The following is a 23,440-nucleotide window of genomic DNA, read 5'->3' as shown; positions in this document are numbered from 1 at the left end:
GAAGGTGGGGGGGGGAGAGGAGCCAGACAGGGAGCCTCCTTCTTTTCTTGGAGGGGGGGGAGAGGAGCCAGGCAAGGAGCCTCTTTCTTTATTTGAAGGTGGGGGGGAGAGGAGCCAGACAGGGAGCCTCCTTCTTTTCTTGGAGGGGGGAGGGGAAGAGGATCGAAAAAGGCAGAGAAGGGAGGAAAAATCCAGGACCGACAGAAGTTGAGAGAAATTAGGGGCTTCTCCTTTAAGGCAAGCATGTCACATGACCAGGTGTAGCCTATCAGAGGTTCTCTACCACGGAGCTTTCTTTCCCAAGCTGGATATTCAGGCTTAAAAGCAGTCTGAGATATCGCACAATAAAGGTAGGGTCACTCCGGATCAATCCTTCTTGCTGCAGAAGGAAAATTAAAATCGCCCAAAATCCAAACGGAATTCTGTGTAGAGGGACTGAATCGATCTGGGGTTGGAATAAAAGCTCTGTGCAGTTTACACCCAGGAAGAACAACCATTTAACAGAGAAACCTCCCTGTCTTGTAGTTTTGTTGGACAGGAGGAGACCAGGAAGTACCCACTGTGGCTTTGGGCAAGAAGAGAGTTATTGTGAAAACCCAGATCAGATTTGGACAAGGGTGGTGTTGCCATCCTCTCCATGAAAAACCACCTTTATTCCCAAAACAACATATTATTGGCCCGATCATTTACAAAAGAGGATTAGAACAATTTGCCTGGCAACCAAAGATATCATGTGAATCTATGATGCTTCATGTCGGAAGTGCCTGCAGAGATGGTGCATGTAGGTTAGCGTTCGATCGTTAGCTGTGAGGTGTAATTTGATAGCTAATGTAAGATTAACCCAAGACACAAAATCTTGCCCCAAACACTTGTTTTTGTGGTACCCCAGAGCATATGGACCAGAACACCAATGTACTCAGTAAGAAAGGCCCTAGAACTGTGGGTCTGGACAGTGAAGGGGGCACAAGGCCGAAGGAGGCAAAATGTCAAAAGCACTCAACAAGCTGGATCCTGTCCATAGGTCAACCACCACACAGATGGCGGCAAGACTCAGAAAGAAAGAGCTGCAGATCCGATACATCAAAAAACCATGGTCGTGTTATATTTTGGTCAGTGCGAGACACACAATAAGGAGGTCTGAGTTGGGGGCTGGGGACACAGTAGGTCAGGAAGGCGGGTTCCATGTTGCTCCTCATCGCAGTAGCGACCACTTGATCTGTTCTTTTGCCGACTGCAGCACCTGCAAACAGAGGCTGGTTTCAGCTATGAGATTCAACCAAGTACTAATCAGGGCCAACCCTGCTTATTTATTTATTTACTAACTTCAAAGGCCATTCCCATTCCTTGAAAGGGCCCCCTCGCCTGGCCCCTGGCCAGGCAGCGTAAGGTGGCCTTGGGCGGCAGCTTGCAGCCAGATGAAGTGGGGCGGGTGGGGGCTGGGCAGCTCGTTAGCAGGAGCAGGACGAGCTCCTTAGCAGGCAGTCAGCAGGCTGGGAGGCCCTCATCTTGAGGCCCTCTTGGCCTAGCAGGCCAAGAGGCCCTCGTTAGCAAGCACAGCCTAGCAGGGCAAGATGCCCCCCGTTAGAAGGCCCTCTCCCCTTTCCTGCTGCTGGCTCCGGGCACTGAGGCGTCTGAGAGCAAAGAGGCTAGACTCCAGGGACGGAGGGCGGGAGTTGCATGGGGCAGAGCCAATGAGGGCAAAGCCAGCTGCACCCTGATTGGCCCTATTCCAACTTGGACAGCCGGACACATTCCACCCCCTAGGCTGTTTCATAAATATACAGAGGAACAACAACGGATAAGGATATTTGGATTTGCTGTCCACCCTCACTCAGGGCTTAGCTTCCAAGATCTGATGCGATCAAGCTAACCAGGTCAGGGCAAATCACAGTTACAGTGTAAGTTACGTAGAATGAGAACTCTCCTCCCGTCTCACACCTGAAGCTGCTGATGGCGACAACAAGGTGGGTTGGGGGACACAAAGACATAGACCAAGCAGTATTTATGGTAGAGAAACTGGTTTTTTGTACCCCGCTTTTTACTACCGAAAGGAGTCTCAAAGTGGCCTACAATCACCTACCCCTTCCACTCCCCACAACAGACACGCTGTGAGGCAGGTGGGGCTGAGAGGGAGCTGCTTTGTGAGAACAACTCTAAGTGAACTGTGACTGGCTTAAGGTCACCCAGCTGGCTGCACGTGGGGAACCAAACCCAGTTCTCCAGATTAGAGGCTGCCACTCTGAACCACTACACCATACTGGCTTTCAAGGCAGTAGGACCTGCCCACATGACATACCTGAGAGACGGTTTGCTCTGTAAGAGGGACATCCTCTCCCTGAAAAGGAAGCACATCCGTTTTCAGAGGGACTTTCCCACACGCACATGCTGTTTTTCGTTTTACATTCTCATTCCTGCCTTTTAACAGTGTTAACTTCCTAATATTAATGTTTTGGTAGCTGGATGTTTCACTCTCTCACTCTCTGGGTCTCTGTCAAAGTCATTGTGCTATACACACAGTCCCAATACAGGAATACAGGGAATGGATGAATGAATGGAACGCACTGATGGATCCAGCACAGAATCTCCCACAGGGACTCTCAAGAGAACAGGCCTCCCAACTCCAGCTAGATGACCATGAGCGTTTAATTATGTGCATTATCTCTGACAAATTCTTTAAGGCAGGGGTAGTCAACCTGTGGTCCTCCAGATGTCCATGGACTACAATTCCCATGAGCCCCTACCAGCAAACACTGGCAACAAGGAAGTACAAGTTGCTGCTGGAAAGGGCTCATGGGAATTGTAGTCCATGGACATCTGGAGGACCACAGGTTGACTACCCCTGCTTTAAGGGACTGTGCAGAAGGTAATGATCTAATGATCTAATGCAGGCGTGGCAAAACTGTGGCTCTCCAGATGTTCATGGACTACAAGTACCATGAGCTCTTGCCAGCAGCAACTTGTACTTCCTTGTTGCTATGAAGACTGACCGAGCAGCAGACCCCCCCTATCCCCCAGCTGGGGCTTGGTCACTGAAACAATTGCTGTGGTCTGGGCAGGCAGGGAAAGAAACAGAGAAGAAACGAGACCCGCTTACCCGCACAGCAACCCTGTGTAGCACCTGCTGTGGGTCACTCTCAAGAATCACCCTGTGAAAGAAGAAGGAAAAAGCTGGCTTAGGCTTGGCTCCAAGGGAGTTTTGGCAGAGCCCAAATTCACAGCCAGGTTCTGGCTCCAGGTCTGAAGAGACAGCTGAGCCTAAGAGATTTCTAGCCCACACCAAGTATCACTGGACTCACCCCCCATCCACAATCTCATCTACGGCCAGGAAAAGGCCTTCCATGTTTTCCAGTAGAGCCCGCTTCTCCACGTTCTTCCTGCAGAGGGAGACAGACAACAGAATCTGATCAGTGAGGAAGACGGATATGTAAGGCAACACCTAAGAGGACTCACCCCCCCCCAGACACACCCCTCCCTTTCAAGTCTTGGCCTACAATCACAATGGCTAAGCTTGTAATGCAAACTGCAGCCAAATTCTGCAACGGATCTACAGGCCTACATGCTGAACCACTGTACATATAAGCATACACACTCCCTGGCAAAGGCCTGCTTTTAAGGGGGTGTTTTGTGCCCCTCCCTATAAAATGATCTTTCATATTCTCCATTAAGAAAGGTACCTGCAACAATGAGGCATGTTTCTTTAACATTTTATTGCATACATTTGCTTTTGCCCTGCTAGCCGGAGGCTGAAGAAGCCAGAAGTGGCAAAGGGTATATAAATCCACTCCACAGCAGGAATACAAATATGTATGTGCTGTCTTTTGTCCCTGAAAGCCATACAAATAAACATTTCAGCCACATTTCTTTATACTCAACTGATGGTTAACCTTGTGGTCAGCTTTGGGGATTAGACATGGGCACAACCCCCCCAAAATCCATTTAGGCCCCCTTCCAAACTGAGTAAGTTTGGTTCCCCCATTCTCCCGACCACAGCTCACCATGACCAAGAGGAATGAGGGGAAAGTCATTTAATAGCAATCATATAACCATTCAAACACCATTTACCTTCATAACCTGCATTTCCCACGTATTTCCTTTTAAAGAATGGAGACCAATGACAGAGTCCGTTTTCATGTCAAATTCCCGGTTTTACAGCGGTATACAAATCCAAAAGTACGGGGGTTATCACACAGTGAGAAGGAAGGGAAGAGGCAGGCACGGCTGCCAGCACGCCGGCGATGCAAACGCGCATGCGCGCAGTTGCCGCACGTGCATGTTTGCGCCCCCTGGTGGTGAAAACGTGTATGTGCGGCAACTGCGCATGCGCGTTTGCGCGGCACCCGGGCCGTCGGCTTTCACCTCACCCCCAGAGGCGGTCCCTGACCTCAAAAAGGTTGGGGACCACTGCAAAAATAAATAAATAAAAATAAATTCGTCACCATCCTTCTGTAGTGACCCCAAATGCCACCCTCCCCCCAAAAAAAAATCAGTCCCTGGGTCCTCCCCTCCCATCATGATGACCTGTTCAATGTAAGCATCAAGTCAATGTGCTGAACATGTGCAAATGGCAAATTCCTTGTCATGAATGATTAGAAAAGGGCAGAGGGGGATGACGGGACCTGCTAACGTTATAATGCCTTTGCATGACCACATTTAGAATAAGGGATTCAGAATTCTACCGTGAAAAAGGATCACCTCATAAGAAAAGAATCACAAAAGGCCTATCAAAATCATCAAGGGGGCAGAACATCTCCCCAGTGAGGAAAAGCTAAAATGTGCGGGTTTCTTTCATTTCGAAAGAAGTCTCGTCAAGGGAGACATGATGGAAGATTAAAATTATGCATGCTGTCTAGAATATGGAGTCATGTGCGCCTCCTCCAATAACCCTGAAACTTGAAATCATGCATTAGTGATACAGCTACTTTCATTTAGGAATATTTTAGTTTTCCGGGAGATTTTTTTCCCCCTCTGGTCATCTTTCCTTTTCTTAACTTTGCAAAAATATTAACAGCAGTTCTTTTGCTAGCCTAACCTATTAATATTTCATAACACCCAGATCCTACTCTATGTTGTATCTCTGTCACTGATATTTTATCCTGCCTATTAAGGTGCACTAATATCAGGGTCCTGTTCTAATCTTGTGATGATTTAATGGTCCACTTTACTAACACTTCTTCAGGTGTTTTAGAATGAAAATTGTTTTCCCTTTCCTCTTAATTTGTGTATTATTCTAATTATTTTTAAGGAAATTAATTCACCGGGAATAGACTCAGTAAAGACTGAGGAAAGCAATTTTTTTTTATTTGTGGGAATCCCTGCCGAAAGCTACGGTAACAGATACAAATTTAGAAGCCTTTGAAAAGAGAGCAGACAAATGAAGGCTTAGATCTATCAGTGGCTATTTGCCATGAGGAATATTGGGAGCCTCCATGTTTAGAGGCAGATTGCCAATTAATTGTGGAAGGGCAACAATAAGGGCCTTCATGCCCTGACCTGAATAGCCTAGACCAGGGGTAGTCAACCTGGGGTCCTCCAGATGTTCATGGACTACAATTCCCATGAGCCCCTGCCAGCAAACGCTGGCAGGGGCTCATGGGAATTGTAGTCCATGAACATCTGGAGGACCCCAGGTTGACTACCCCTGGCCTAGACTAACCTGATCTCAGAAGCTAAGCAAGGTCAACCACGGCTAGCATTTGAATGGGAGACCACCAAGGAATACCAAGGTCATGATAGAGAGGTAGGCAATAGCAAACCACCTCTGAATGTCTCTTGCCCTGAAAACCCCACGGGGGTCACTGTAAATCGGCTGACTTGATGGCATTTCCCACCCCCACCCCCATCCCTGCCTCCATGCCTTGTTTCCCCAGAATATCTGCTTGGCTACTGCTGGAAATAAAACACTGGACTAAATTTCATCAAGCAGGGCTCTGGTATATTTTGATGCCTTTTCAGCACACTTAGATCCACCGGGGGAAAAGCCAACTGACATGAACCTTGATATGTCTTTTAAAACGAACAAGTGAAACTGCCCCATTGTTGCCTGGTGCACCGTCCCTCCTCCTCTGGCTTTTACCCCACTACGGTTATCAACCTGTTCCAAGTACACCCAAGCCCTGACCAAATCCAAGCCCAGCAAGGGGGTTTCTTACCGCAGCATCTGGCTGAGTGAGTCAAACAAGCAGTTGAGCACGGCCATGAGCATTAGCTGCGAAAGGAGAGGACAGGGTTAGAGGCAAAGGTAGCACCACAATGACTTTGCGGTTATCTCTGATTGGGACTTGGAGCTTGACAGGTGACGTTGTAAGCCGGGGTCTTCCTGCTCAGCTGCAGACTTGCCCTTTCAGGAGGCTCTGAGCTGAAATGCCTCTTTTATACAGAGGGTTCAGTCGATCATCAGAGTAACCGCAGCAGTGCCAGAGCAAAAGAGGAGGACCCCGGACAAATGGCAAGAACAACCTGCCTTCAAGGGGAAAAGCTAAACAGAAAAGCAGCCACTTGCTGTCTTGGGATAACGCACCTCGTTTTCATGAGAGCTGCCGATGACGTAGAAATACAGGTCAATGCTGCTCTTATATACAACCGTCAGTCCCTCCAGGAGGGCAATCTCACCTGAGTGGGGAGTAAGAAAGGAAACCAGAAAGAGCTGGATGAATGGATGAATAGATGGGAGAGGAGCAATACTTAAGGAAAGACAGCCTTTCCTTAAGCAGAAGTGAATCATGGATTATCACAAACATTTTGGTTTGCAGTGCAAGGGGGAAGAACCTCCTAGTAAGAGCACAAGCCCATTTACAATTGCATGTGGGGCAGTACGGCCGGGTCCAGCAGTGCTTGTAACCCTGCAACTGCACTTCAACGGTGCCTACCTGCGGTAGACAATGAACTGCACACCTCAGGGGAGAAGCCACCCATCAAACTGAAAATTTGACTACTTCATTGCTTTTTTTTCTTTTGCAAAGAATTTGAATGGAATGTCTTCTCACAACTGTAAAACTACTGAATAACTCTTTCTGTTTTGGTTTAAGCCAGAGGCGTTCCTGCTTAGATCAAATTTAGTGCTTTAATTTCGAGGCAAAGTACTTTACCCCCCAAGGAAGGAAGCTGAAGTTTGAAAGGCACTGAAAAATTCCAAAACCAGCTTCTCAATAAATCTTGCCTCTCCCCGCTGCTTTTGATTTCAGCGCAGATCCTGCCTCGGGGACGAAGCGAGGCCCTCCCCCAGACTCACAAAGGCAACACCCTGGATTGCGAAAAGACGGCGCCTGGTGAAATCCACGATTGCAAAACCGCCTTCTGGGACCAACCACGGTTGGCGTGATGAAATTAATCTCGAGTCAGAGAGAGGGCAAGACGCCTGCAGGACGTGTGCTCGCCTTGTGGGCTGCAAGGCATGCGGACCGCTGGTGAGCCTCCAAGGATTCTCACAACGGTCATTATCCTGTCCCAGCCCCACATGCATCACAGCTGGTTCCGACAGCCAGGCCCGTGTAAGTCATGGAGGGCTGGGTGGTAAGGATTCTAGGGGCTGCCTCCTTTCTGAAGCATTTCCCTCCCTGTTTAGGCATAAATGTAAGTTTTCCTCTCCCCCGGCCGCATTAGCGGAAACGTGTTGATAAGAAATGGACAGAGCGGACTCAGAATACATTAGCCGTTTTGTACTTTCCAAGAACGGCTCTTCAAAAGCTTCCAGACACAGAACGGAGGCCAATACGCGAGCAAACTGAATCTTCCTCCAGAGCAGGGGTAGTCAACCTGTGGTCCTCCAGATGTACATGGACTACAATTCCCATGAGCCCCTGCCAGCATATGCTGGCAGAACCTCATGGGAATTGTAGTCCATGAAGATCTGGAGGACCATAGGCTGACTATCCCTGCTCCAGTGAACCCCAGATGGGGCAGAAAGGAGATCTCGTCACTTTATACCAGAACCAACAGAGTGCAGTGATTTGGATCTGGGAGACCCAGATTCAAATCCCAACTCTATCACTGAAGCTTGCTGGGGGACTCTAGGCCAGTCACACGCTCTCGGACTAACCCACCTCAGAAGGTTGTTGTGGAGGTAAAACGGAGGAGACAGTGTTTGCTTATCTGGATCTCCCTTGGCGAGAAATGTGGTGCATAAATTAAGCAAATAATAAAATTTATCCATGCAGTGGTCTGAGGTGCCCCTTCCCCATCCCTGCCCCCACCACACAAAGCAGGACCTACTATCTGTCCGGTGAGTTTTATTGAAGATGTTCTTCTCAAAGGCCTTTTGCTCCTTGACAGTAGGGTAGGTATCGTCATAGTACTACATGGGGGAAAAGAAAAGCTGGTGACAGGACAAGAAGAGTTTGGGGAATGCAACACATGGAGCTGCCTCATAGTGAATCAGATCACTGGTCCACTAAGGGCAGTACAGTCTCCTCAGAATGGCAGAAGCTCTCCAGGGACTCAGTCAGAGGTCTTTCCCATCACATACTGCCTGAACCCTTTTGCTGAAGGTGCCAGGGATTGAACTTTGGGCCTTCTGTATGCCAAAACAGATGTTCTACCACTCAGACACAGCCCCTCCCAGCAATGAGACCTTTATTTATAATCTGCCATGCCTTGAGGTTCGGGGATGCATATGAAAACACTTGTTTTTCATCACATGGTCTATGGTTGAGGCCAGTGCAAAGAGAAGATCTGTGGGCCCCCCAAAGGAAGGAAGGTATTCCATCACATTCTAACAGTGGCGGCCAGCAGTTCTCTCCTAGACCCCAGCAGGGGAGGTGGGGGGGTTGGTTTGCTGCCGCGTTTGTTGCTGGCTTGGTATTTTTAGTGGGGTTTTTAGGGGACTTGTATTTAATTCTATTTGTATCTTGTAACCCGCCATGAGCCGGTTTTGCCGAGAGTGGCGGGAAATAAATTCTAGTAGTAGTAGTAGTAGTAGTAGCAGCAGCAGCAGCAGCAGCAGCAGCAGCAGCAGCAGCAGCAGCAGCCGCAGTAGCAGTAGTAATTTAAATGTATCACAATCATGAGACATCCATCACTCCCATTTTTAGGCAGATGGGAAATGGGCAAAGAGGGAGTCCATAATAAAAGCATGGGCTCAATTATCTAACCCGAGGTTCCACACGTTCTTCTGTGAACGCAACAACTAAACTGGGGAACCGGACAGGGGAACTCGCTCATCCTGTCCTCGGTCAAGGCAGAATTGATCATGGTGGCCCATCAAAGTAAACCGAAAATCTTTACACTGAAACTTGCCCTGCAGATTTTGCATGAATGTACCAAACAAATAATCCTGCAGCTCAGTAGCTACCAAGGACAGAGTAATGGAATCTGCCAGCAGTTTCTCCTGCAAAGGACTCGCTGAGAAAAAGTAAAGCCCCGGAGCCACTGGAGAGTCTTCCTCACTTGCTAGCAACTAAGTTTGGGACTCGTACGGGCTCAGTGGACACCAAGAAGTTCCTTCTTGCGCAGAAAGCTGGCCCTCAATGGGAATAACATTGGCCCGATAAGCAGAGTTGACAAGATATCTCCATTTGAATGATTTTTTTTAGTGTTGTGCCCCCCCCATGCCCTTTCCATATCTCAAGAAAGTTTACCTTAGCAAAGAGACGGTCTCCATCATTGTCCAAGATGAGGATGGCTTTCACTGTGTAGAGAGATGGCTCCTGCAAAAGGAAGGCACAACATCATCGTTCTGTTCAGCTAACACCCTGCGCTGCCCCTCCCCCTGCACCCACACCTGAACATGATAGGCTGGCCCATCCAAAACACAAGCAAGAGCATCTAAACAGGTCCGGGATCAAAACATTGCATCTGTATATATGCAATCTATTGCATTGCATCTCTATATATACATTGCATCCCTATATATTGCATCTCACAGCAAGGCTGTGTATATATAGAGATGCAATGCAGCTCAAGATGTGAGCCAAATTTAATTCTTGTAAACAGAAGTATACAAATTAAGCAGATTTCCACAGGCTTGCTTATTTTCTCTTTAAGTCACCAAAGGGACTTGTAGATGAACTACACAGAGAAATGAAATCCCACCTGTAAACTGCCACAAATCCTCTCTAGCCAAATTCTGGCTTCTGAGATTTCATGTCCCTACCGGCATATTTTCAGGCTTATTGCCATAGCCGTGAGAGTTTGAAATGTAGGTATTTGTTGTAAAACAAAAAGCTGAGATTCCCGAGATGATATGTGAACCCATGCATGTCTAATGCAATATCAAAAAGGTGGAATGCGTGCAGCCCTGTCTCTCAAACATTGGAAGGAATCAGTGAGACCTTATATACAAACTGCCCACCTCTATACAAATTATTCAAGGCCTGCATGACTTGAAGCCCACTGGGCCTAACTCAGCCAACTAGCCGCATACAGCAGCCCACTAGATGGTAGAAAAACCTCCTGTTCCCATTCTGTCGGCCTAGGGGCTGCAGCTTAATAAATTTCTAGATCAGCCTTCCGAGACCAGCTCAGGGCAGCAATGCCCTGCATGTACACGGCTGCTTTTGCTGTAGGCTTGAGGAAAACCCCTGTGTCCGTATGATGCTAATGTCCCTTTGGCCAGCTTGCAAGGCACAGAGAACAAGCCTCTCTTAGGGACTGAAAAAGAGTCCCTGTTCTGTTTGAAAACAACCCTTTGGCTTCTGGTTATTCACAGCAAGTAAAGTGCCCCTCCTCACACTCTCCAAGCAGAGCCAGATCTGCTTTCGGCAGGACACTGCAAGCATGCTGCAGCCAGAAGCACGTGTGAGCAGGAATGATCATGTGAGCCTTACAGCCAATCAGCGCCTGTCCTCAGGGCACTGAATGTGTGGAAAAGCCCTGCACAACTGGAGCTGCCCATTTTATTAACAGTCTGCAGTGTTGGGGATTGCACAATGCAAAAGTGCATAAGAGGAGTGCCTGAAACCAGCGGAGCATGAGGTCTCATGGCCACTGGCTCAGTGCCTTTGTAGGAAGAACTTGAGCAAAACTCCGAATTCGTCATAAATGATTGCACTTGTTTAAAAGACGAATCCACCTGGCACAGAGAGATCTGGTTATTAGGGCTAGGCCACTGGCTGATAGGTCAAAATAACAGCCAAGTACTTGCAATAGGTTTTCTATATACATATTACAATCAATGATCACTGTGAAATGACAAACATCAACTTTTAAAGCAAACATTGTGGTAAAATATTGCGACTTCAAAATTGTTAAGCAAGGTAGATCTTTATTGACGCCCATCTTGTATTTAACCTTTTGCTTTAGCTTTTATCTCCAAACACCAGAGTCAGTCTACAGTCAGAAAAGCTTTTTTTTAAAAAGTAAGATTCAAACACAAAGAACACAATGTGATGTACTTAATAAGAGACTGAAGTCCTTTTTAAAAACAAATGACACCATACTAAGTCTGTCAACAACCTGGAGTAAAGAAAAATTTACTGTCACTTATACAGAGTCTTAATGTATAGAAATGGAAAGTTGAAGCTTTTCGTGGAATAGCAGTAAATGACATTGCCTGGTTAGAAAGGAAAAAAAACACCAACCCATTAAGCTTCTATTAAATGGGCAGGCTGTATTTTAATCAGGGCTGCCAGCAACTGCAAGCTGTATTAGTTGTCACTTATACAGTGGCACTCTCAAAATACTTGACCACGGTAAAGTAATACGCCATCAATTACCAGGTCAAGAGATACAACAAAATCTGACCCATCACATTTTGGCTGGCATGCCAGTCCTGTTCCATCAAACCACTCATAAGTACACCACCCATCATGGTCCACTTCTGGCCTTCGGCCACCAGAGTGACCTTTGGAATGATGCTGGCTTAAGCAGTAAACTGGCCAGCAAACTTGTGTCAAGGGATAAAAGCCACAGGGTGGGTGGTACAAGTTGGCCTTGCGTATCATACATTTCCACACATCCTTCTCAGAGCTACCTCCGGGTTTGATTCTGTGCACCCATGCAACCAGCTGGGTGACCTTGGGATCGCCCCAGCACTGATAAAGCTGTTCTGACTGAGCAGTAATGTCAGGGCTCTCTCAGCCTCACCTCCCTCACAGGGTGTCTGTTGTGGGGAGAGGAAAGGGAAGGCGACTGTAAGCCGCTTTGAGCCTCCTTCAGGTAGGGAAAAGCCTATAAGAACCAACTCTTCTTCTTCAGTGATATCAGGGCTCTCTCAGCCTCACCTCCCTCACAGGGTGTCTGTTGTGGGGAGAGGAAAGGGAAGGCAGTGATATCAGGGCTCTCTCAGCCTCCCCTCCCTCACAGGGTGTCTGTTGTGGGAAGAGGAAAGGGAAGGCAGGAATATCAGGGCTCTCTCAGCCTCCCCTCCCTCACAGGGTGTCTGTTGTGGGGAGAGGAAAGGGAAGGTGATTGTGAGCCGCTTTGAGACTCCTTTGGGTAGAGAAAAGCGGCATATAAGAACCTACTCTACTTCTTCATCTTCATCATCTCTAAATCACTGATGGATTTCACCATTTCCCCCTCTTTATTTTAAAAAAGATACTTTGGGAATAGGAAAGCAGAGGATGAAATGCAAAAGACGACTGGGCTCCGTGATCGCATGCATAGGAAGGAAATTTCAACCAGTGCAGCTCTTCTCAAGCCTGCATGACATGCCACACCAGCCAAATCCCACCCCCGTGGATATCACTCAAAGAAACAGGAGCGCCGTCCTCCTTTTTGCAGGTGAAGGAGAAAGAGGGACATATACAGTAAAATATTAATAGTGCATCCATATTGCATCTAGATCCTGCATTTGAAAACACACCAGCCAAATCCCACCCCTGTGGATATCACTCAAAGAAACAGGAAAGGCTACATCCAACCGTAGCACATGCTGTAGCCCCGGTCAGTATCAGCCTGGCAGAAAGCAACGGTCAAAGTTGTAGTTTGTACTATGAAGACACAGTATGGTCTGCTTGTGCGGAGTTGGAACTCATGCCTAGCAGGCCAAAGCACAGGGATACACTGGGGCTACCTTCCTGCCTCATCTAGGAATGTGCGGGTTTAGAAAGTAAAACTTGAGGCCATGGGAGCGAAAGTCCTAGAAGGGACACCGAGCCCCGCTGCTGGATGCTGGAAAGCTCTCGAGACAAAGTTCTGTGATGCACTGACTTCTACGTAGCCACAGTCGGAGTGTATAACAGAACTTCACCTCAAGCGCTGCAACAGCCCCTCTCCAGGAGCAGCAGGCTCCACGGAATGGCCCCGGAGAGCAAGGATTCCCCCCAAAGGGGTGCCCACTTCCCTCTCCCCCCAAAGCAAAGAGACAGTCCCGGCTTTCTGCCATCTCCATGGAGAAGGAGATGCTACAGAAGAGCCCAGTGGAGACATCGCATTTTTGTTGTCTTCAGGGACCATCCATTCAGAAACCATGGCCTCCTTCTCAGGACGATGCTTGGCTTGGAACCTCCCAGCCTTTTGCGACTGACCACAGCTACCATGACAGCCATTTTTGGGTGGACCCACCCACTCAACAAGCTTGGGGACCCCACCCGCAGAATCACAGACTCAACAAGCTCAGGGGCTTCTGCTGCAGAGTCTTTGCTAAATTCTCCTCCCTGCAAGTCACTCTTCCATTGAGATCAAAACAGTTAACAGTCAGTGTACAACACAACTTTCTCTAGGGTTTTTAGATCAAATGCTCTGCTCCTCTCAGGATCAGTGGCATCCACATGTCAATAAGCTCCCTCTTCACTACAGGAAGTGTACCCTTTTAAAATGGAGATTCTTGTATTTCGCAACCCCCTGGAACAAAGCTCTTCACTGCCACTTGCCATCTTCAGAGGCTCTGTATTTACACAGGGCCCAGCATTTTTATCCTGCAGACTGTCCTAATTCAGCGCCATGGATCTCAAACAGCCATTTTAAGAATTCCTCAAAAGTTTATGAGGGGCTCTTCAATTGGAAGATCAACAATGACAGAAAAGTCTTCCTGGAAGACAACTTGCATACCACTGCTAATCATCTCATAAAACTGTACACCCGCAGGGAGTGGCTGATTTGACTCTGGGGATGTCACCTCGGCTCATGCAAAGTCATAGAGCTGGACTTCACCCTGGAAGACTTCCCTGAATCGTCTGCCAAAAAGTGAGTGATCTATGGCAGGTATGCAGGGGTTCCTCAGTCCACTAATCAATTCGGAGAGGGTTCCATGAGTGGAGGTCCTCCTTTCAGAGGGTTCCCACCATCTTCAGCCCAAGCGACATGCATGAATAGGCACAGAAAAGGGAAGATTGGTTTCGGGACCCCTGCGGCTCATCCATTTTCACACGGAAAAGATACGGCGTCGACAAATTTAGACTCTCCTTCTGGTGTTTTCATCCTTGTTCATACAGACGCACGCAGATAAATTTGTTTGGCAAACTTACTAAGCAGGCAGATGTGCATCGGGAATTTTTTCTTCCCTCTGATAATATTTCACCTGCCTTCCTGTGCAATGCCAGCAGATCCAGGTTTGGAACACCCCTGGTTTTACAGCAAGATGGGGAATTAAGACTCTCTGGTGGGTCTCAGAAACTGCGGGCGCAACAGCGTGATGCCCCAAAGCTCACTGGATGATTTTCTGCACAGGTACTAGGATCGGAGGAGCGGCCCAATTCCAGTCTGGCCTGAATGAAGCAACAGATGACAGGTAATGGTTGGCAGATCTGTCCTGTTTTGCCTTCTGAGAGAATCAGGGTAGATGCTTACCACGTAAGCATCAGAGGAGAATTTATACATCCCTTTGCCAAAAAGACAAGCTTCCTCCGGAGAGACGGGAAATAAACACACATTTTAAATCTATAATGAGCTCAGACTGGAGGGCCAGAAGCAGCATAAATTTCTCTCTGGAGGCTTCCAGTTCAAGCCAAGGGCTGCCTCGAGCAATCAACCATTAAAACAAGACGTTAAGAGTTACTGCACAGTTTATTCTGATCATTTAATTCTGAAGTTTCAATAAATTAAACTTCAATCAATTAAACTAGGTGTGCAATGGCCCAGATGGTCAGCATGATAGCGGCAGCATCGCCATAAAGATTTTACAGCTGCCAGGACCCCATGGAAGAGTAGCCCCGGCAAGGGAGAGGAGACAGCAAGAAATATGTCAGGGCCTGTTTTATTTGCAAAAGGCAATTGGACAGCTCCGCGAAGGAGGCAGGGCTGCTCCCACTGGGTGCCTGGAGCCATTGCGGTTCACATTCATGGCCGAACTTTAGTGGAATGGGGAGACACATCATGGGGCTGCAACTGCTGTAAGAACTGGCACGTGTTCCACACCACAACGGCACCAGGCATCTTTAACAGTGCAAAATCCACTGCTACTGATTCATAGAAGATGGCACTGCCCCTTTTAATTCCAGGACAGTTCATTGTGCTCAGAAGGGGTTTTTACATTCTGCTCCTTTGGAGTGTCAACCACTTCACCCAGATCCTTCAGCAAACGCCACAGAGGAGCCTAATCCAATAACTTGGGGATGGATTTTTCTTCACAATCAGCCATGGCAAGGTATTTTCTCCCAGTTGCCCCTGGAGATCTGTGTAGTTTGTATGTCAAGAGAGGGGGGAGGGGGAAAGAGATTGTCTCCTAGAACTAGAAACATAAAATATCCAGAAATTTGGAAGCCAAGAAAGATCGGGGGGGGGGGGGGGGGGGACTGAAATACTGCACTACTGCTAACAGGAACTGGCTCGGTTCCACAGGGCCTGCAAGATGGAGCTCTTCTGTCAGGCATATGATTGAGGCCAGTACATAAAGAAAAACTGGAGCATCTTACAGGCCTCCCCTGCCACTTTGGTTTCCTCCTCCTATACCCTTCTCCTCTATGGAGGGAGGGGCTCTATCAGATGGTGACTCTGTAGGCGAGTCTTTCTCAACTTTTTTACCATTGAGAAACCCCTGAAACATTTTCCAGGCTTTGAGAAACCCCGGAAGGGTCGGATTGTGCAGAATATGGTTGGGAAGCAGAGCTGTGGACACGCCCACCTGGGGCCCCACCCCTCCCCAGACCCTCCAGGCCTATCATTGGCCATTGTGGGAAAGGGAGGGGGGAAACGGACTGACATGACCATATATGGCCATATCACCTGATAAAAGTTTAAGAAATTTTAAAAATATATTACAAATGTATTAACTCCCAATCATTCAGGAAACCCTTCCACGGCCATCAAGAAACCCCAGGATTTTACAAAACCCTGGCTGAGAAAGTCTGCTAAGGGCAAGCCAACAGAATAGTACTGTGCTGCTAGTTTTTAAATTAGTTTTAAATGTATTGCTGGATGATCTTATTGTCTTTATACTTGCGATTGCCTCAAGATGACTGGTTCAAGAGGGGCAGGTTATAGATATAAAAATAAATTAATTCAATATAAAGCTATTGTGCTGCTTCAACAACTTACAGTGGGGAAGAAAGACAGCATGGTATATATCCCAGTCTGGTCAGACCTTGGTAGCTAAGCAGGGTCAACACTTAGAAGCGAGACCACCAAGGAAGACTCTGCAGAAGAAGGTGATGGCCAACCACCTCTGCTTCTCAAATTACGAAAAACAGAAGATAGTTGGCAAACGGCTATATCTTCTACTATCTCTTAGTACAGGTGTAGTCAACCTGTGGTCCTCCAGATGTTCATGGACTATAATTCCCATGATCCCTCATGTAGACTCATGGGAATTGTAGTTCATTGACATCTGGAGGACCACAGGTTGACTACCCCTGTCTTAGTACATTTCATTCATCCCAGAAAGGGAAGGGGTAATGTATTACAAGAATTTTGTTTGTCGCTCTCTAGTTTTTCTGATGGAGAAATTGGGGGGGGAGGCTAAAGACTTTTTCACGTTGTACATTTTTGGGTGGGTCAAACCTTCTTTAATAAGCACTCATTTCAAAGCAAAGCATGAGGGTTTTTTCCACTGTTGCCCGAATCCTCCATTGGAAGGAAGACCTCAGACATTCACTCCTATCTTTGTGGGTTAAATCTTATCTTATAAAGCATTATACTCATCTAAGAGAAAAACATTTCATCTGAAAGCGTGTTTTTTTTAATGCTTCCCAAAATTTCCTAATTTTTCCACTGGCAAAATGGGGGGGGAGGGGTGACTTTGGATAATTTTTTTTGTTCCCTTCAAACCTTCTCCTACACAACTTTTAGCTTACTTGGTTGAGCTACTTGGAAAAACCTGATCATTTTTTCCTTGAAAATCTCCCAGTGCAAATTTAAATAAATAATTTAACAATGTTTTGTTTATTTATTTATTATTTATATATATATATTATATTTATAATGTTGACAAAAGAGAGGGGAAATTCCATGCACAAACTTGTACCATACACAAGCACTGCCTGTTTGCCCATGCTTCATATCCCACATTTAGCCCATTTTAACAGGATTACCTTGCAGCATGCCACCCCTGATAAACAGATTATATCTACACATGTGCGGTAGAAACTTTTTCACGGAAAGGTATGGTGGTGGTAGAAAGTGCCACCAAGTCACGGTCAAGCGGACTTATGGCGATTCCGGGGTTTTCAAGGCAAGACACATTCAAAGGCGGTTTGCCGTGGCCTGTCTCTGAGTAAAAACCCTAGATCCCCTTGGTTGTCTCCCCTCCAAGTACTGTGCAGTGCCAACCCTGATCAGCTTCTGAGATCTGAGAAGTAGAACATTGGGAATTTTCTCATCTCACATCACTGGTCCTATGTACATGCAACCAGGAAGCATAAATCTATTTTTATTTCTTTATAATGCAGGGTGATAGTCTCATCAGTGCTTCTATTAGGAACCACCACAAATGATCATAAAATATAGCCCTTTTTGTTAGTTAATTAAAATAATCATCTTAGATGATTGGATACTTTTAATGTAGTGATTATTGGCTAGATACCAGGAAAATGGTAATACATGGTAATACATGGCCTTTCCCATGTATCCCCGATGTTGTATGTAAACTTCCCTGAGCCATATGGAAGGGCGATATAGAAATCAATCAATCAATCAATCAAATAAATAAATAAATAAAATAATTTTCAGTCAGAGTAGTTCAGCAGTGGAATTGGCTGTCTAAGGAGGTGGTGAGCTCCCTCTCATTGGCGGTCTTTGAGCAGAGGAGTGGGGGGGGACTGGACTAGATGGGCTGTAGGGTCCCTTCCGACTCTATGATTTATAATTCCAAGTTAGCGAGAATTTGGGGGAGTTCAGAAAGGAAATGTGGCATCAGGTTGGTTTCAGTTAGCTTCTAATCTCTTGTAACCCAAGGATGTTATGAGACATCAAGATCTTGCCCAACATCTCCAACTACCGGAAAAAAATATACTCCGCTACTAATATATAAGCACTCACCTACAATGATATGTTCTGTACAAACCACGTCCCTACATCCATCCTAGTGAGCTAGCTTAAACACAAACACAGCATACATGCATTATGCAAGCTCCTTCTACTGCACATAAAATGACCCATGTGGGGGAAAGCTTCAGTTGCTCACAGCAAAATATTAATGTGTCCCCACATGCAGAACAAAAACATTTGAAGGATCCCCCTGAAAATAGCTCAGTGACAGCCATGCTAAAGATGAGTCTCATTCTCATGGAGATGGTAAATCTGTGTCTGAGCTGTACAACTTCGGGATGCAGAAGCTTGGCTTGAATTCCTGATTGTTAGAACTCGTGGCCGCCATTTTTATTCTTAGTTTGCACTGACTTAATGTAACTGACAAACTAAACTGCATCAAGAGCTTGCCAAGGAAAAGGCAGGGCCTAAATTTCATACATGGCTTTAATATTAAAGTCACCCTGAGAGATTCATAGATGAACCAACGCTTGAGTCCAAGTCTTCTCGGCTTATGTCCGACATTTTATCTACTACTGTCCTGCTGACTCCAACTGGATCTAATGACAACTCTGCATATGAGAATGAAACAAACATGAAGTTATTATGGCTTCAGCAGGACTTATATGCCATTTTTGACTGCTTCGATTCAGCTGAATGTCTGCAACTCAGTCACGCTTCTCCAAAACCATTCATGCCATTAGGAGACTGGATTTCCTTCTCTACAAAATAACTTCAGCTCAATGCCTAGGATCAGTATTGTTCTCCTGAAGGCATCTGTACAGATCAGTTGTTCAGCTAGCCTCCAGAAGAGCATCAGTTGCTGAACCATAAACATCAAACCTGGACAGAGGGAGGGGAGAAGGATGACTGCATCTAAATTATAGATCTTCAGCCTTTCCAAACCCCACTGAGCTGCAAGCGTGTGATAGGAAAAGAGAGGAAACCAGACTTACAACCTCACTGACATCCACTGGAGACCAAGAGAGCCACGAACATGAAACACAAGTGAAGCACCAGGAGGCATATCACAATTGGGAATAAGCAAATTACCCAAATGATGAAGGAGCCTTCTCTACGACTGAGGACCTCCCCTAGCCATCCTGCTGTTTCTCTTAGTGTGCATACAAAGAGAGATAGAAGACATGCCACCCTGGCTCTCTATGTATGCATGCTATCAGCAGGTCTTTCCAAAAGGCTGCCAAAAATGGCATCACTAGAGAAGCTCACAACTAAGTAGTTGAAGCTCTATGACCCACACCTGAAGGTCTCAACCCAGAGACTGAAAAACTACAGTCCAAGATCATATGGCATCATAAGCACACTGAAGAAAGGGCTTTTCAAGAGAAGAAAGGAAATGGGGGGGGGGGAGAAACTATCACAGCTGGTACAGAAGAGTTAAATGAAAATCAAATATAAAACTGATTAGAGGACCATAAGCGGGTCAGCTGCACTACTCAGGGATGTTATTTGATTTGTGTTGTTGTTACCACAAAAGAGGGTCCCCCTCTTTTCCTCCTGATGCAAAACTGCCTGGTCCTGAAACAGACTTTAAAAACCCTTCCTTGTTTCCACAAAAGTATCTGGGCGATTTGCTAACACTGAGTTTGTTTGTGAGAATAACGTGGCCCCCTACTTAGAAACACGCATTAATGACAAGATGATGACAATATGTGTGTATCTGTTAAGTCAGAAGATTTCAGGTTGAGTTAAGGTTTTCATCCCCAGCATGCAATGTAACTTATATAAAAAACAAAGGGATCCCAAACAAAATCCCTCTCATTCCAAAGAAAGCAGAAGGATATTGGGCAAAAGCAGCAAAAGGGAGAAGGATGCATTAAAACATTCTTCTATAAAATTTAGAATTAAAATATCTCAGAAGTTGGGTGTTGTTTTTGTTTCTTTGTTGTCATCATGGCTGATTAAGGGCAACCCCAGAGCAGGGGTAGTCAAACTGTGGCCCTCCAGATGTCCATGGACTACAATTCTCATGAGCCCCTGCCAGCATTTGCTGGCAAGGGCTCATGGGAATTGTAGTCCATGGACATCTGGAGGGGCGCAGTTTGACTACCCCTGCCCCAGAGGGTTTTGAAGGCAAGAGATGTTCAGAGGTAGTTTTCAATTGCTTGCCTTTGCATCACAGTCCTGCTATGCCTTGGTGGTCTCCCATCCAAACACCAGCCAGGGGAAACACTGCCTAACAGCCAAGGTCTGATGAGATGGGGCTATCCAGGTCAGGGCCAGAAGTTGCTGAACCCTTATGGGAACGCCACACTGAGCTGGGCTAAAATATATCAGTCCAGCATTAAGGGAAATCTATCTTCTCCTGACATACAAGCTACTAATTTGTGAAGGACCCAGAGGGAAGTTTTTACAAAATTATTTCTCTAGAGTTACTACAAAAGAATTGCTCCACAAGTGCATGGTGGGAATGATTTCAGGAAATATAATTGAGTGAGTAGATTCTGTTATGAATGCTTTTAATGCTGAAGTCTGCATAAAGATGACCCTCTCTCCCTGCCCAGCTCCTGTAACAAGGCAGACATGTAGTGAATGAAGCTTTTCTGATGCTTTTATCTACATGTCTGTCTATCCTTGAAGCTGTCAAAGGCACAGGAGCCTTGCGCGGTGGGGGTGGGAAGCTATAAACTCTTATGGAGATGCCACAGAATTTACAGAAACCAGCCTCTAGATCACACAACCTCATCCGGTACCTCATTCTCCAGGGATTTCAAACTTTTTACATTCAAAGAGCTTTTTAAGACAAGCTACAGTATGCTGCATTTTACAGAGGATTCTGGGAGTGCTGGAGAGCACGTGCTCAGTGAATGCACTGCACTGAGTAACCTTTGTTAAACTTACAGGCTTGCAAGAATTAAGACTGCAGCCTAAAACAAAACTATTCAGCAACTGTAAACCATAAGGAATTAACAATGGGGAGGGAGGGATTGTCCTTCCTGGAAAGGTTTCTGCCACTGCTACTCACCTTCTCTTTATGAAAGGCTTTAAAGAGCCCCCAGAACTAAACAGGGGTCTTGCAGCATCTTAAAGACTAAAACATATTTTATTACAGCATTCACTTTTATGCCCATTTCTTCAAATGCCATGAGTGGATCGGCACGATGCAATAATTTTATGAATGGGTATGGCCACCGCCATACAGAGGCAGGCTATGGCAAACTGTCCTGCCTCATCTATTCCACGGAACACCCCATTAACACTTTCATTAGTTGTGACCTGACAGCACTTAATGATTGCCATTATTGGGGGTTGAGGGGTGGATAGCAGGATGAAAGGGCCATGAAAGGCAGGATCTAAGTTGAAATGTAATTACACAAACTCCAAATACTATCAAGAAATATACAAAGATCGTTCCCAAGCCAACACCTGTAACAGACAGGGCTAGCAGTTGAAAACCTGTTAAAGAATCCCAGTTCTGCAACGACAACTCCAGATGGATAACCCACGGGTGATGCTGGAATAAAAGTTGTTAATCTTTCAGGTGCCACTGGCCTCCCGTTACAACTGACAATGCAGCATCCCTGGAAGGAGACGTGTCCCTCATCCCAGCCCAAGGCACCCAAGCAAAGCCGTCTGCTGCTGCACTTTACCTGGGATCAAGGCCTGCTGGGCACATGGGTCGGAATGGACTGGATGGCATGTTCCTTTTTTTAAAAAACAAACAAACAGCCCCACCAAATCCCACTTAGCCAGGAAGCAAGTGAGTTACTGGGGTTGCAATTAAACCAGTACCCCACCCCCACCTTGTGCTGCGTGGTTTACTCATTGGGCGCTCCCAAGCCAGAGAAGCCCCTTAGGAGGGGAGGTGGGAAGAGCTCCCTGGGGTTCCCCAAGGCAAAGCAGGGGATACCTGGCGCTCCTCTCCCACCTGGCCGACCCACAGTTCTCTGCCCCGCATCCAGGAAACTGGGCCTGGGCTCCAGCTCAGAGAACCGGACCAGGCCCCCCAAGAGAAGCCGGCTGGTTCCGTCCCGCCCGCTTCCATGGCAACGGGCCCCCCCTCAGCTTGCTCCCCCCTCTCCTTTGCCCCCTCCGGCTCCTACCAGGATCAGCGCCTCCATCTTGGTCGCCCCAATGCCGACGTGGAGCAGCGACCGCAGCGTCGCAGCATTGGCTGCCCTCACGCCAATCTTTTCTCGGAGTCCCACCTCCAGGCTCCTAGGCGCCTGTGGATTGGCTGTTTTCCACTTCCCCTCCCCGCCTGCCTTTTTCGTTCCGCCAGGGAAGCCCCCAGCAGCCCGCTCGCAGCGAGAGGACGCGGCTCACCTTGAGTCCCCGCCTCTACCTGTGATTCGAAAAGAAGGCTGTCGGTCACTTGCCAACAAGCCGTTTCCTAGACGAGTGAGGGTGGGACGGAAAGAAATGAGATGGTTGTCATGGTGATGCGGGAAGCCGTGCGCTCCCAGGCAATGATTGGGCTAGCTGTGGTCACGTGCCCGGAAGTCTTCGTCATTTCCTGTACCGGTAGCGGGGAGGGTGACTGTGCACTAAAAATGAGGGGTGAATAGGGCGATCAGGATGGGAGACTTGTTGCCATGGTGATAAGAGTTGTATTTTAAAAAAAAAACATGTCTCTATAGTTAGATGTCTGGAAGACTTATCGAGGACAGATTCTTCTGGGTGTGATGGTCCGTAGTTTAGCAGCGGGGGCAAAGGAAGTGCTGAGCAAAAGGATCACGGGCTCCAGCAAAAAACATGCTGCATTTTCATGCACCGACTCCGAAACGTACTTTGCGTTTTGCGATGTGATTCTAAAACCTGTATTGGGTGGCTAGAATACTCTCGTGACCCGGGCGTGCCTGCCTCTCTTTTTTTCTTGCGTTGGCTGCACTCAATACACGACGTGCACACCTGGTGGGAGAGAGATTGAGTGTTGCTTTTAGTGTCACCTATGAAACCATTCCGGGACTTCATATGAAAAAGAGGCGTACATGCAAATGCCAAGCGCTCCTTTTCCTTGCAAAGTGGATAAAAGCTAAAGGTGTGTAAAATGGCATGAAAGATGTCTTCCCAGGTGCAATTACACGTGGAAATCACCACCAGGGGTCAGACGACCATTAACTGAAGAGGTACAACCCTGAGTTTGACTGGGAGCCAGCCTACTTGGTGCCTTCAGACAGCAACAAGAGGGAGAGGTGCTGTT

The 23,440-nt window shown here is 47.0% G+C and overlaps 1 protein-coding gene across 2 annotated transcripts; it reads right to left on the bottom strand.

Annotated features, from left to right (window-relative positions):
• Positions 1-1,076: 1,076 nt before the first annotated feature.
• On the bottom strand, positions 1,077-22,552 carry COPZ1 (coat protein complex I subunit zeta 1). 2 transcript variants are annotated; one of them, XM_077329084.1, is made up of 9 exons: positions 22,341-22,552; positions 9,573-9,641; positions 8,209-8,290; positions 6,518-6,609; positions 6,150-6,205; positions 3,297-3,374; positions 3,095-3,146; positions 2,297-2,335; positions 1,077-1,240 (listed from the first exon to the last, which is right to left on the bottom strand). In XM_077329084.1, exons 1-9 carry the CDS (start codon positions 22,356-22,358, stop codon positions 1,193-1,195), a joined length of 534 nt encoding a protein of 177 aa, XP_077185199.1. In that variant the 5' UTR covers positions 22,359-22,552; the 3' UTR covers positions 1,077-1,192. The 2 variants fall into 2 exon arrangements, with proteins under 2 accessions (XP_077185199.1, XP_077185198.1); XM_077329083.1 differs by lacking the exon at positions 2,297-2,335 and having other exon boundaries at positions 22,341-22,541.
• Positions 22,553-23,440: the final 888 nt, after the last annotated feature.

This window comes from Paroedura picta, chromosome 3, assembly GCF_049243985.1.
Source record: "Paroedura picta isolate Pp20150507F chromosome 3, Ppicta_v3.0, whole genome shotgun sequence".
Classification (NCBI taxonomy): domain Eukaryota; kingdom Metazoa; phylum Chordata; class Lepidosauria; order Squamata; family Gekkonidae; genus Paroedura; species Paroedura picta.
This window is presented reverse-complemented; position numbering and strand designations above follow the sequence as displayed.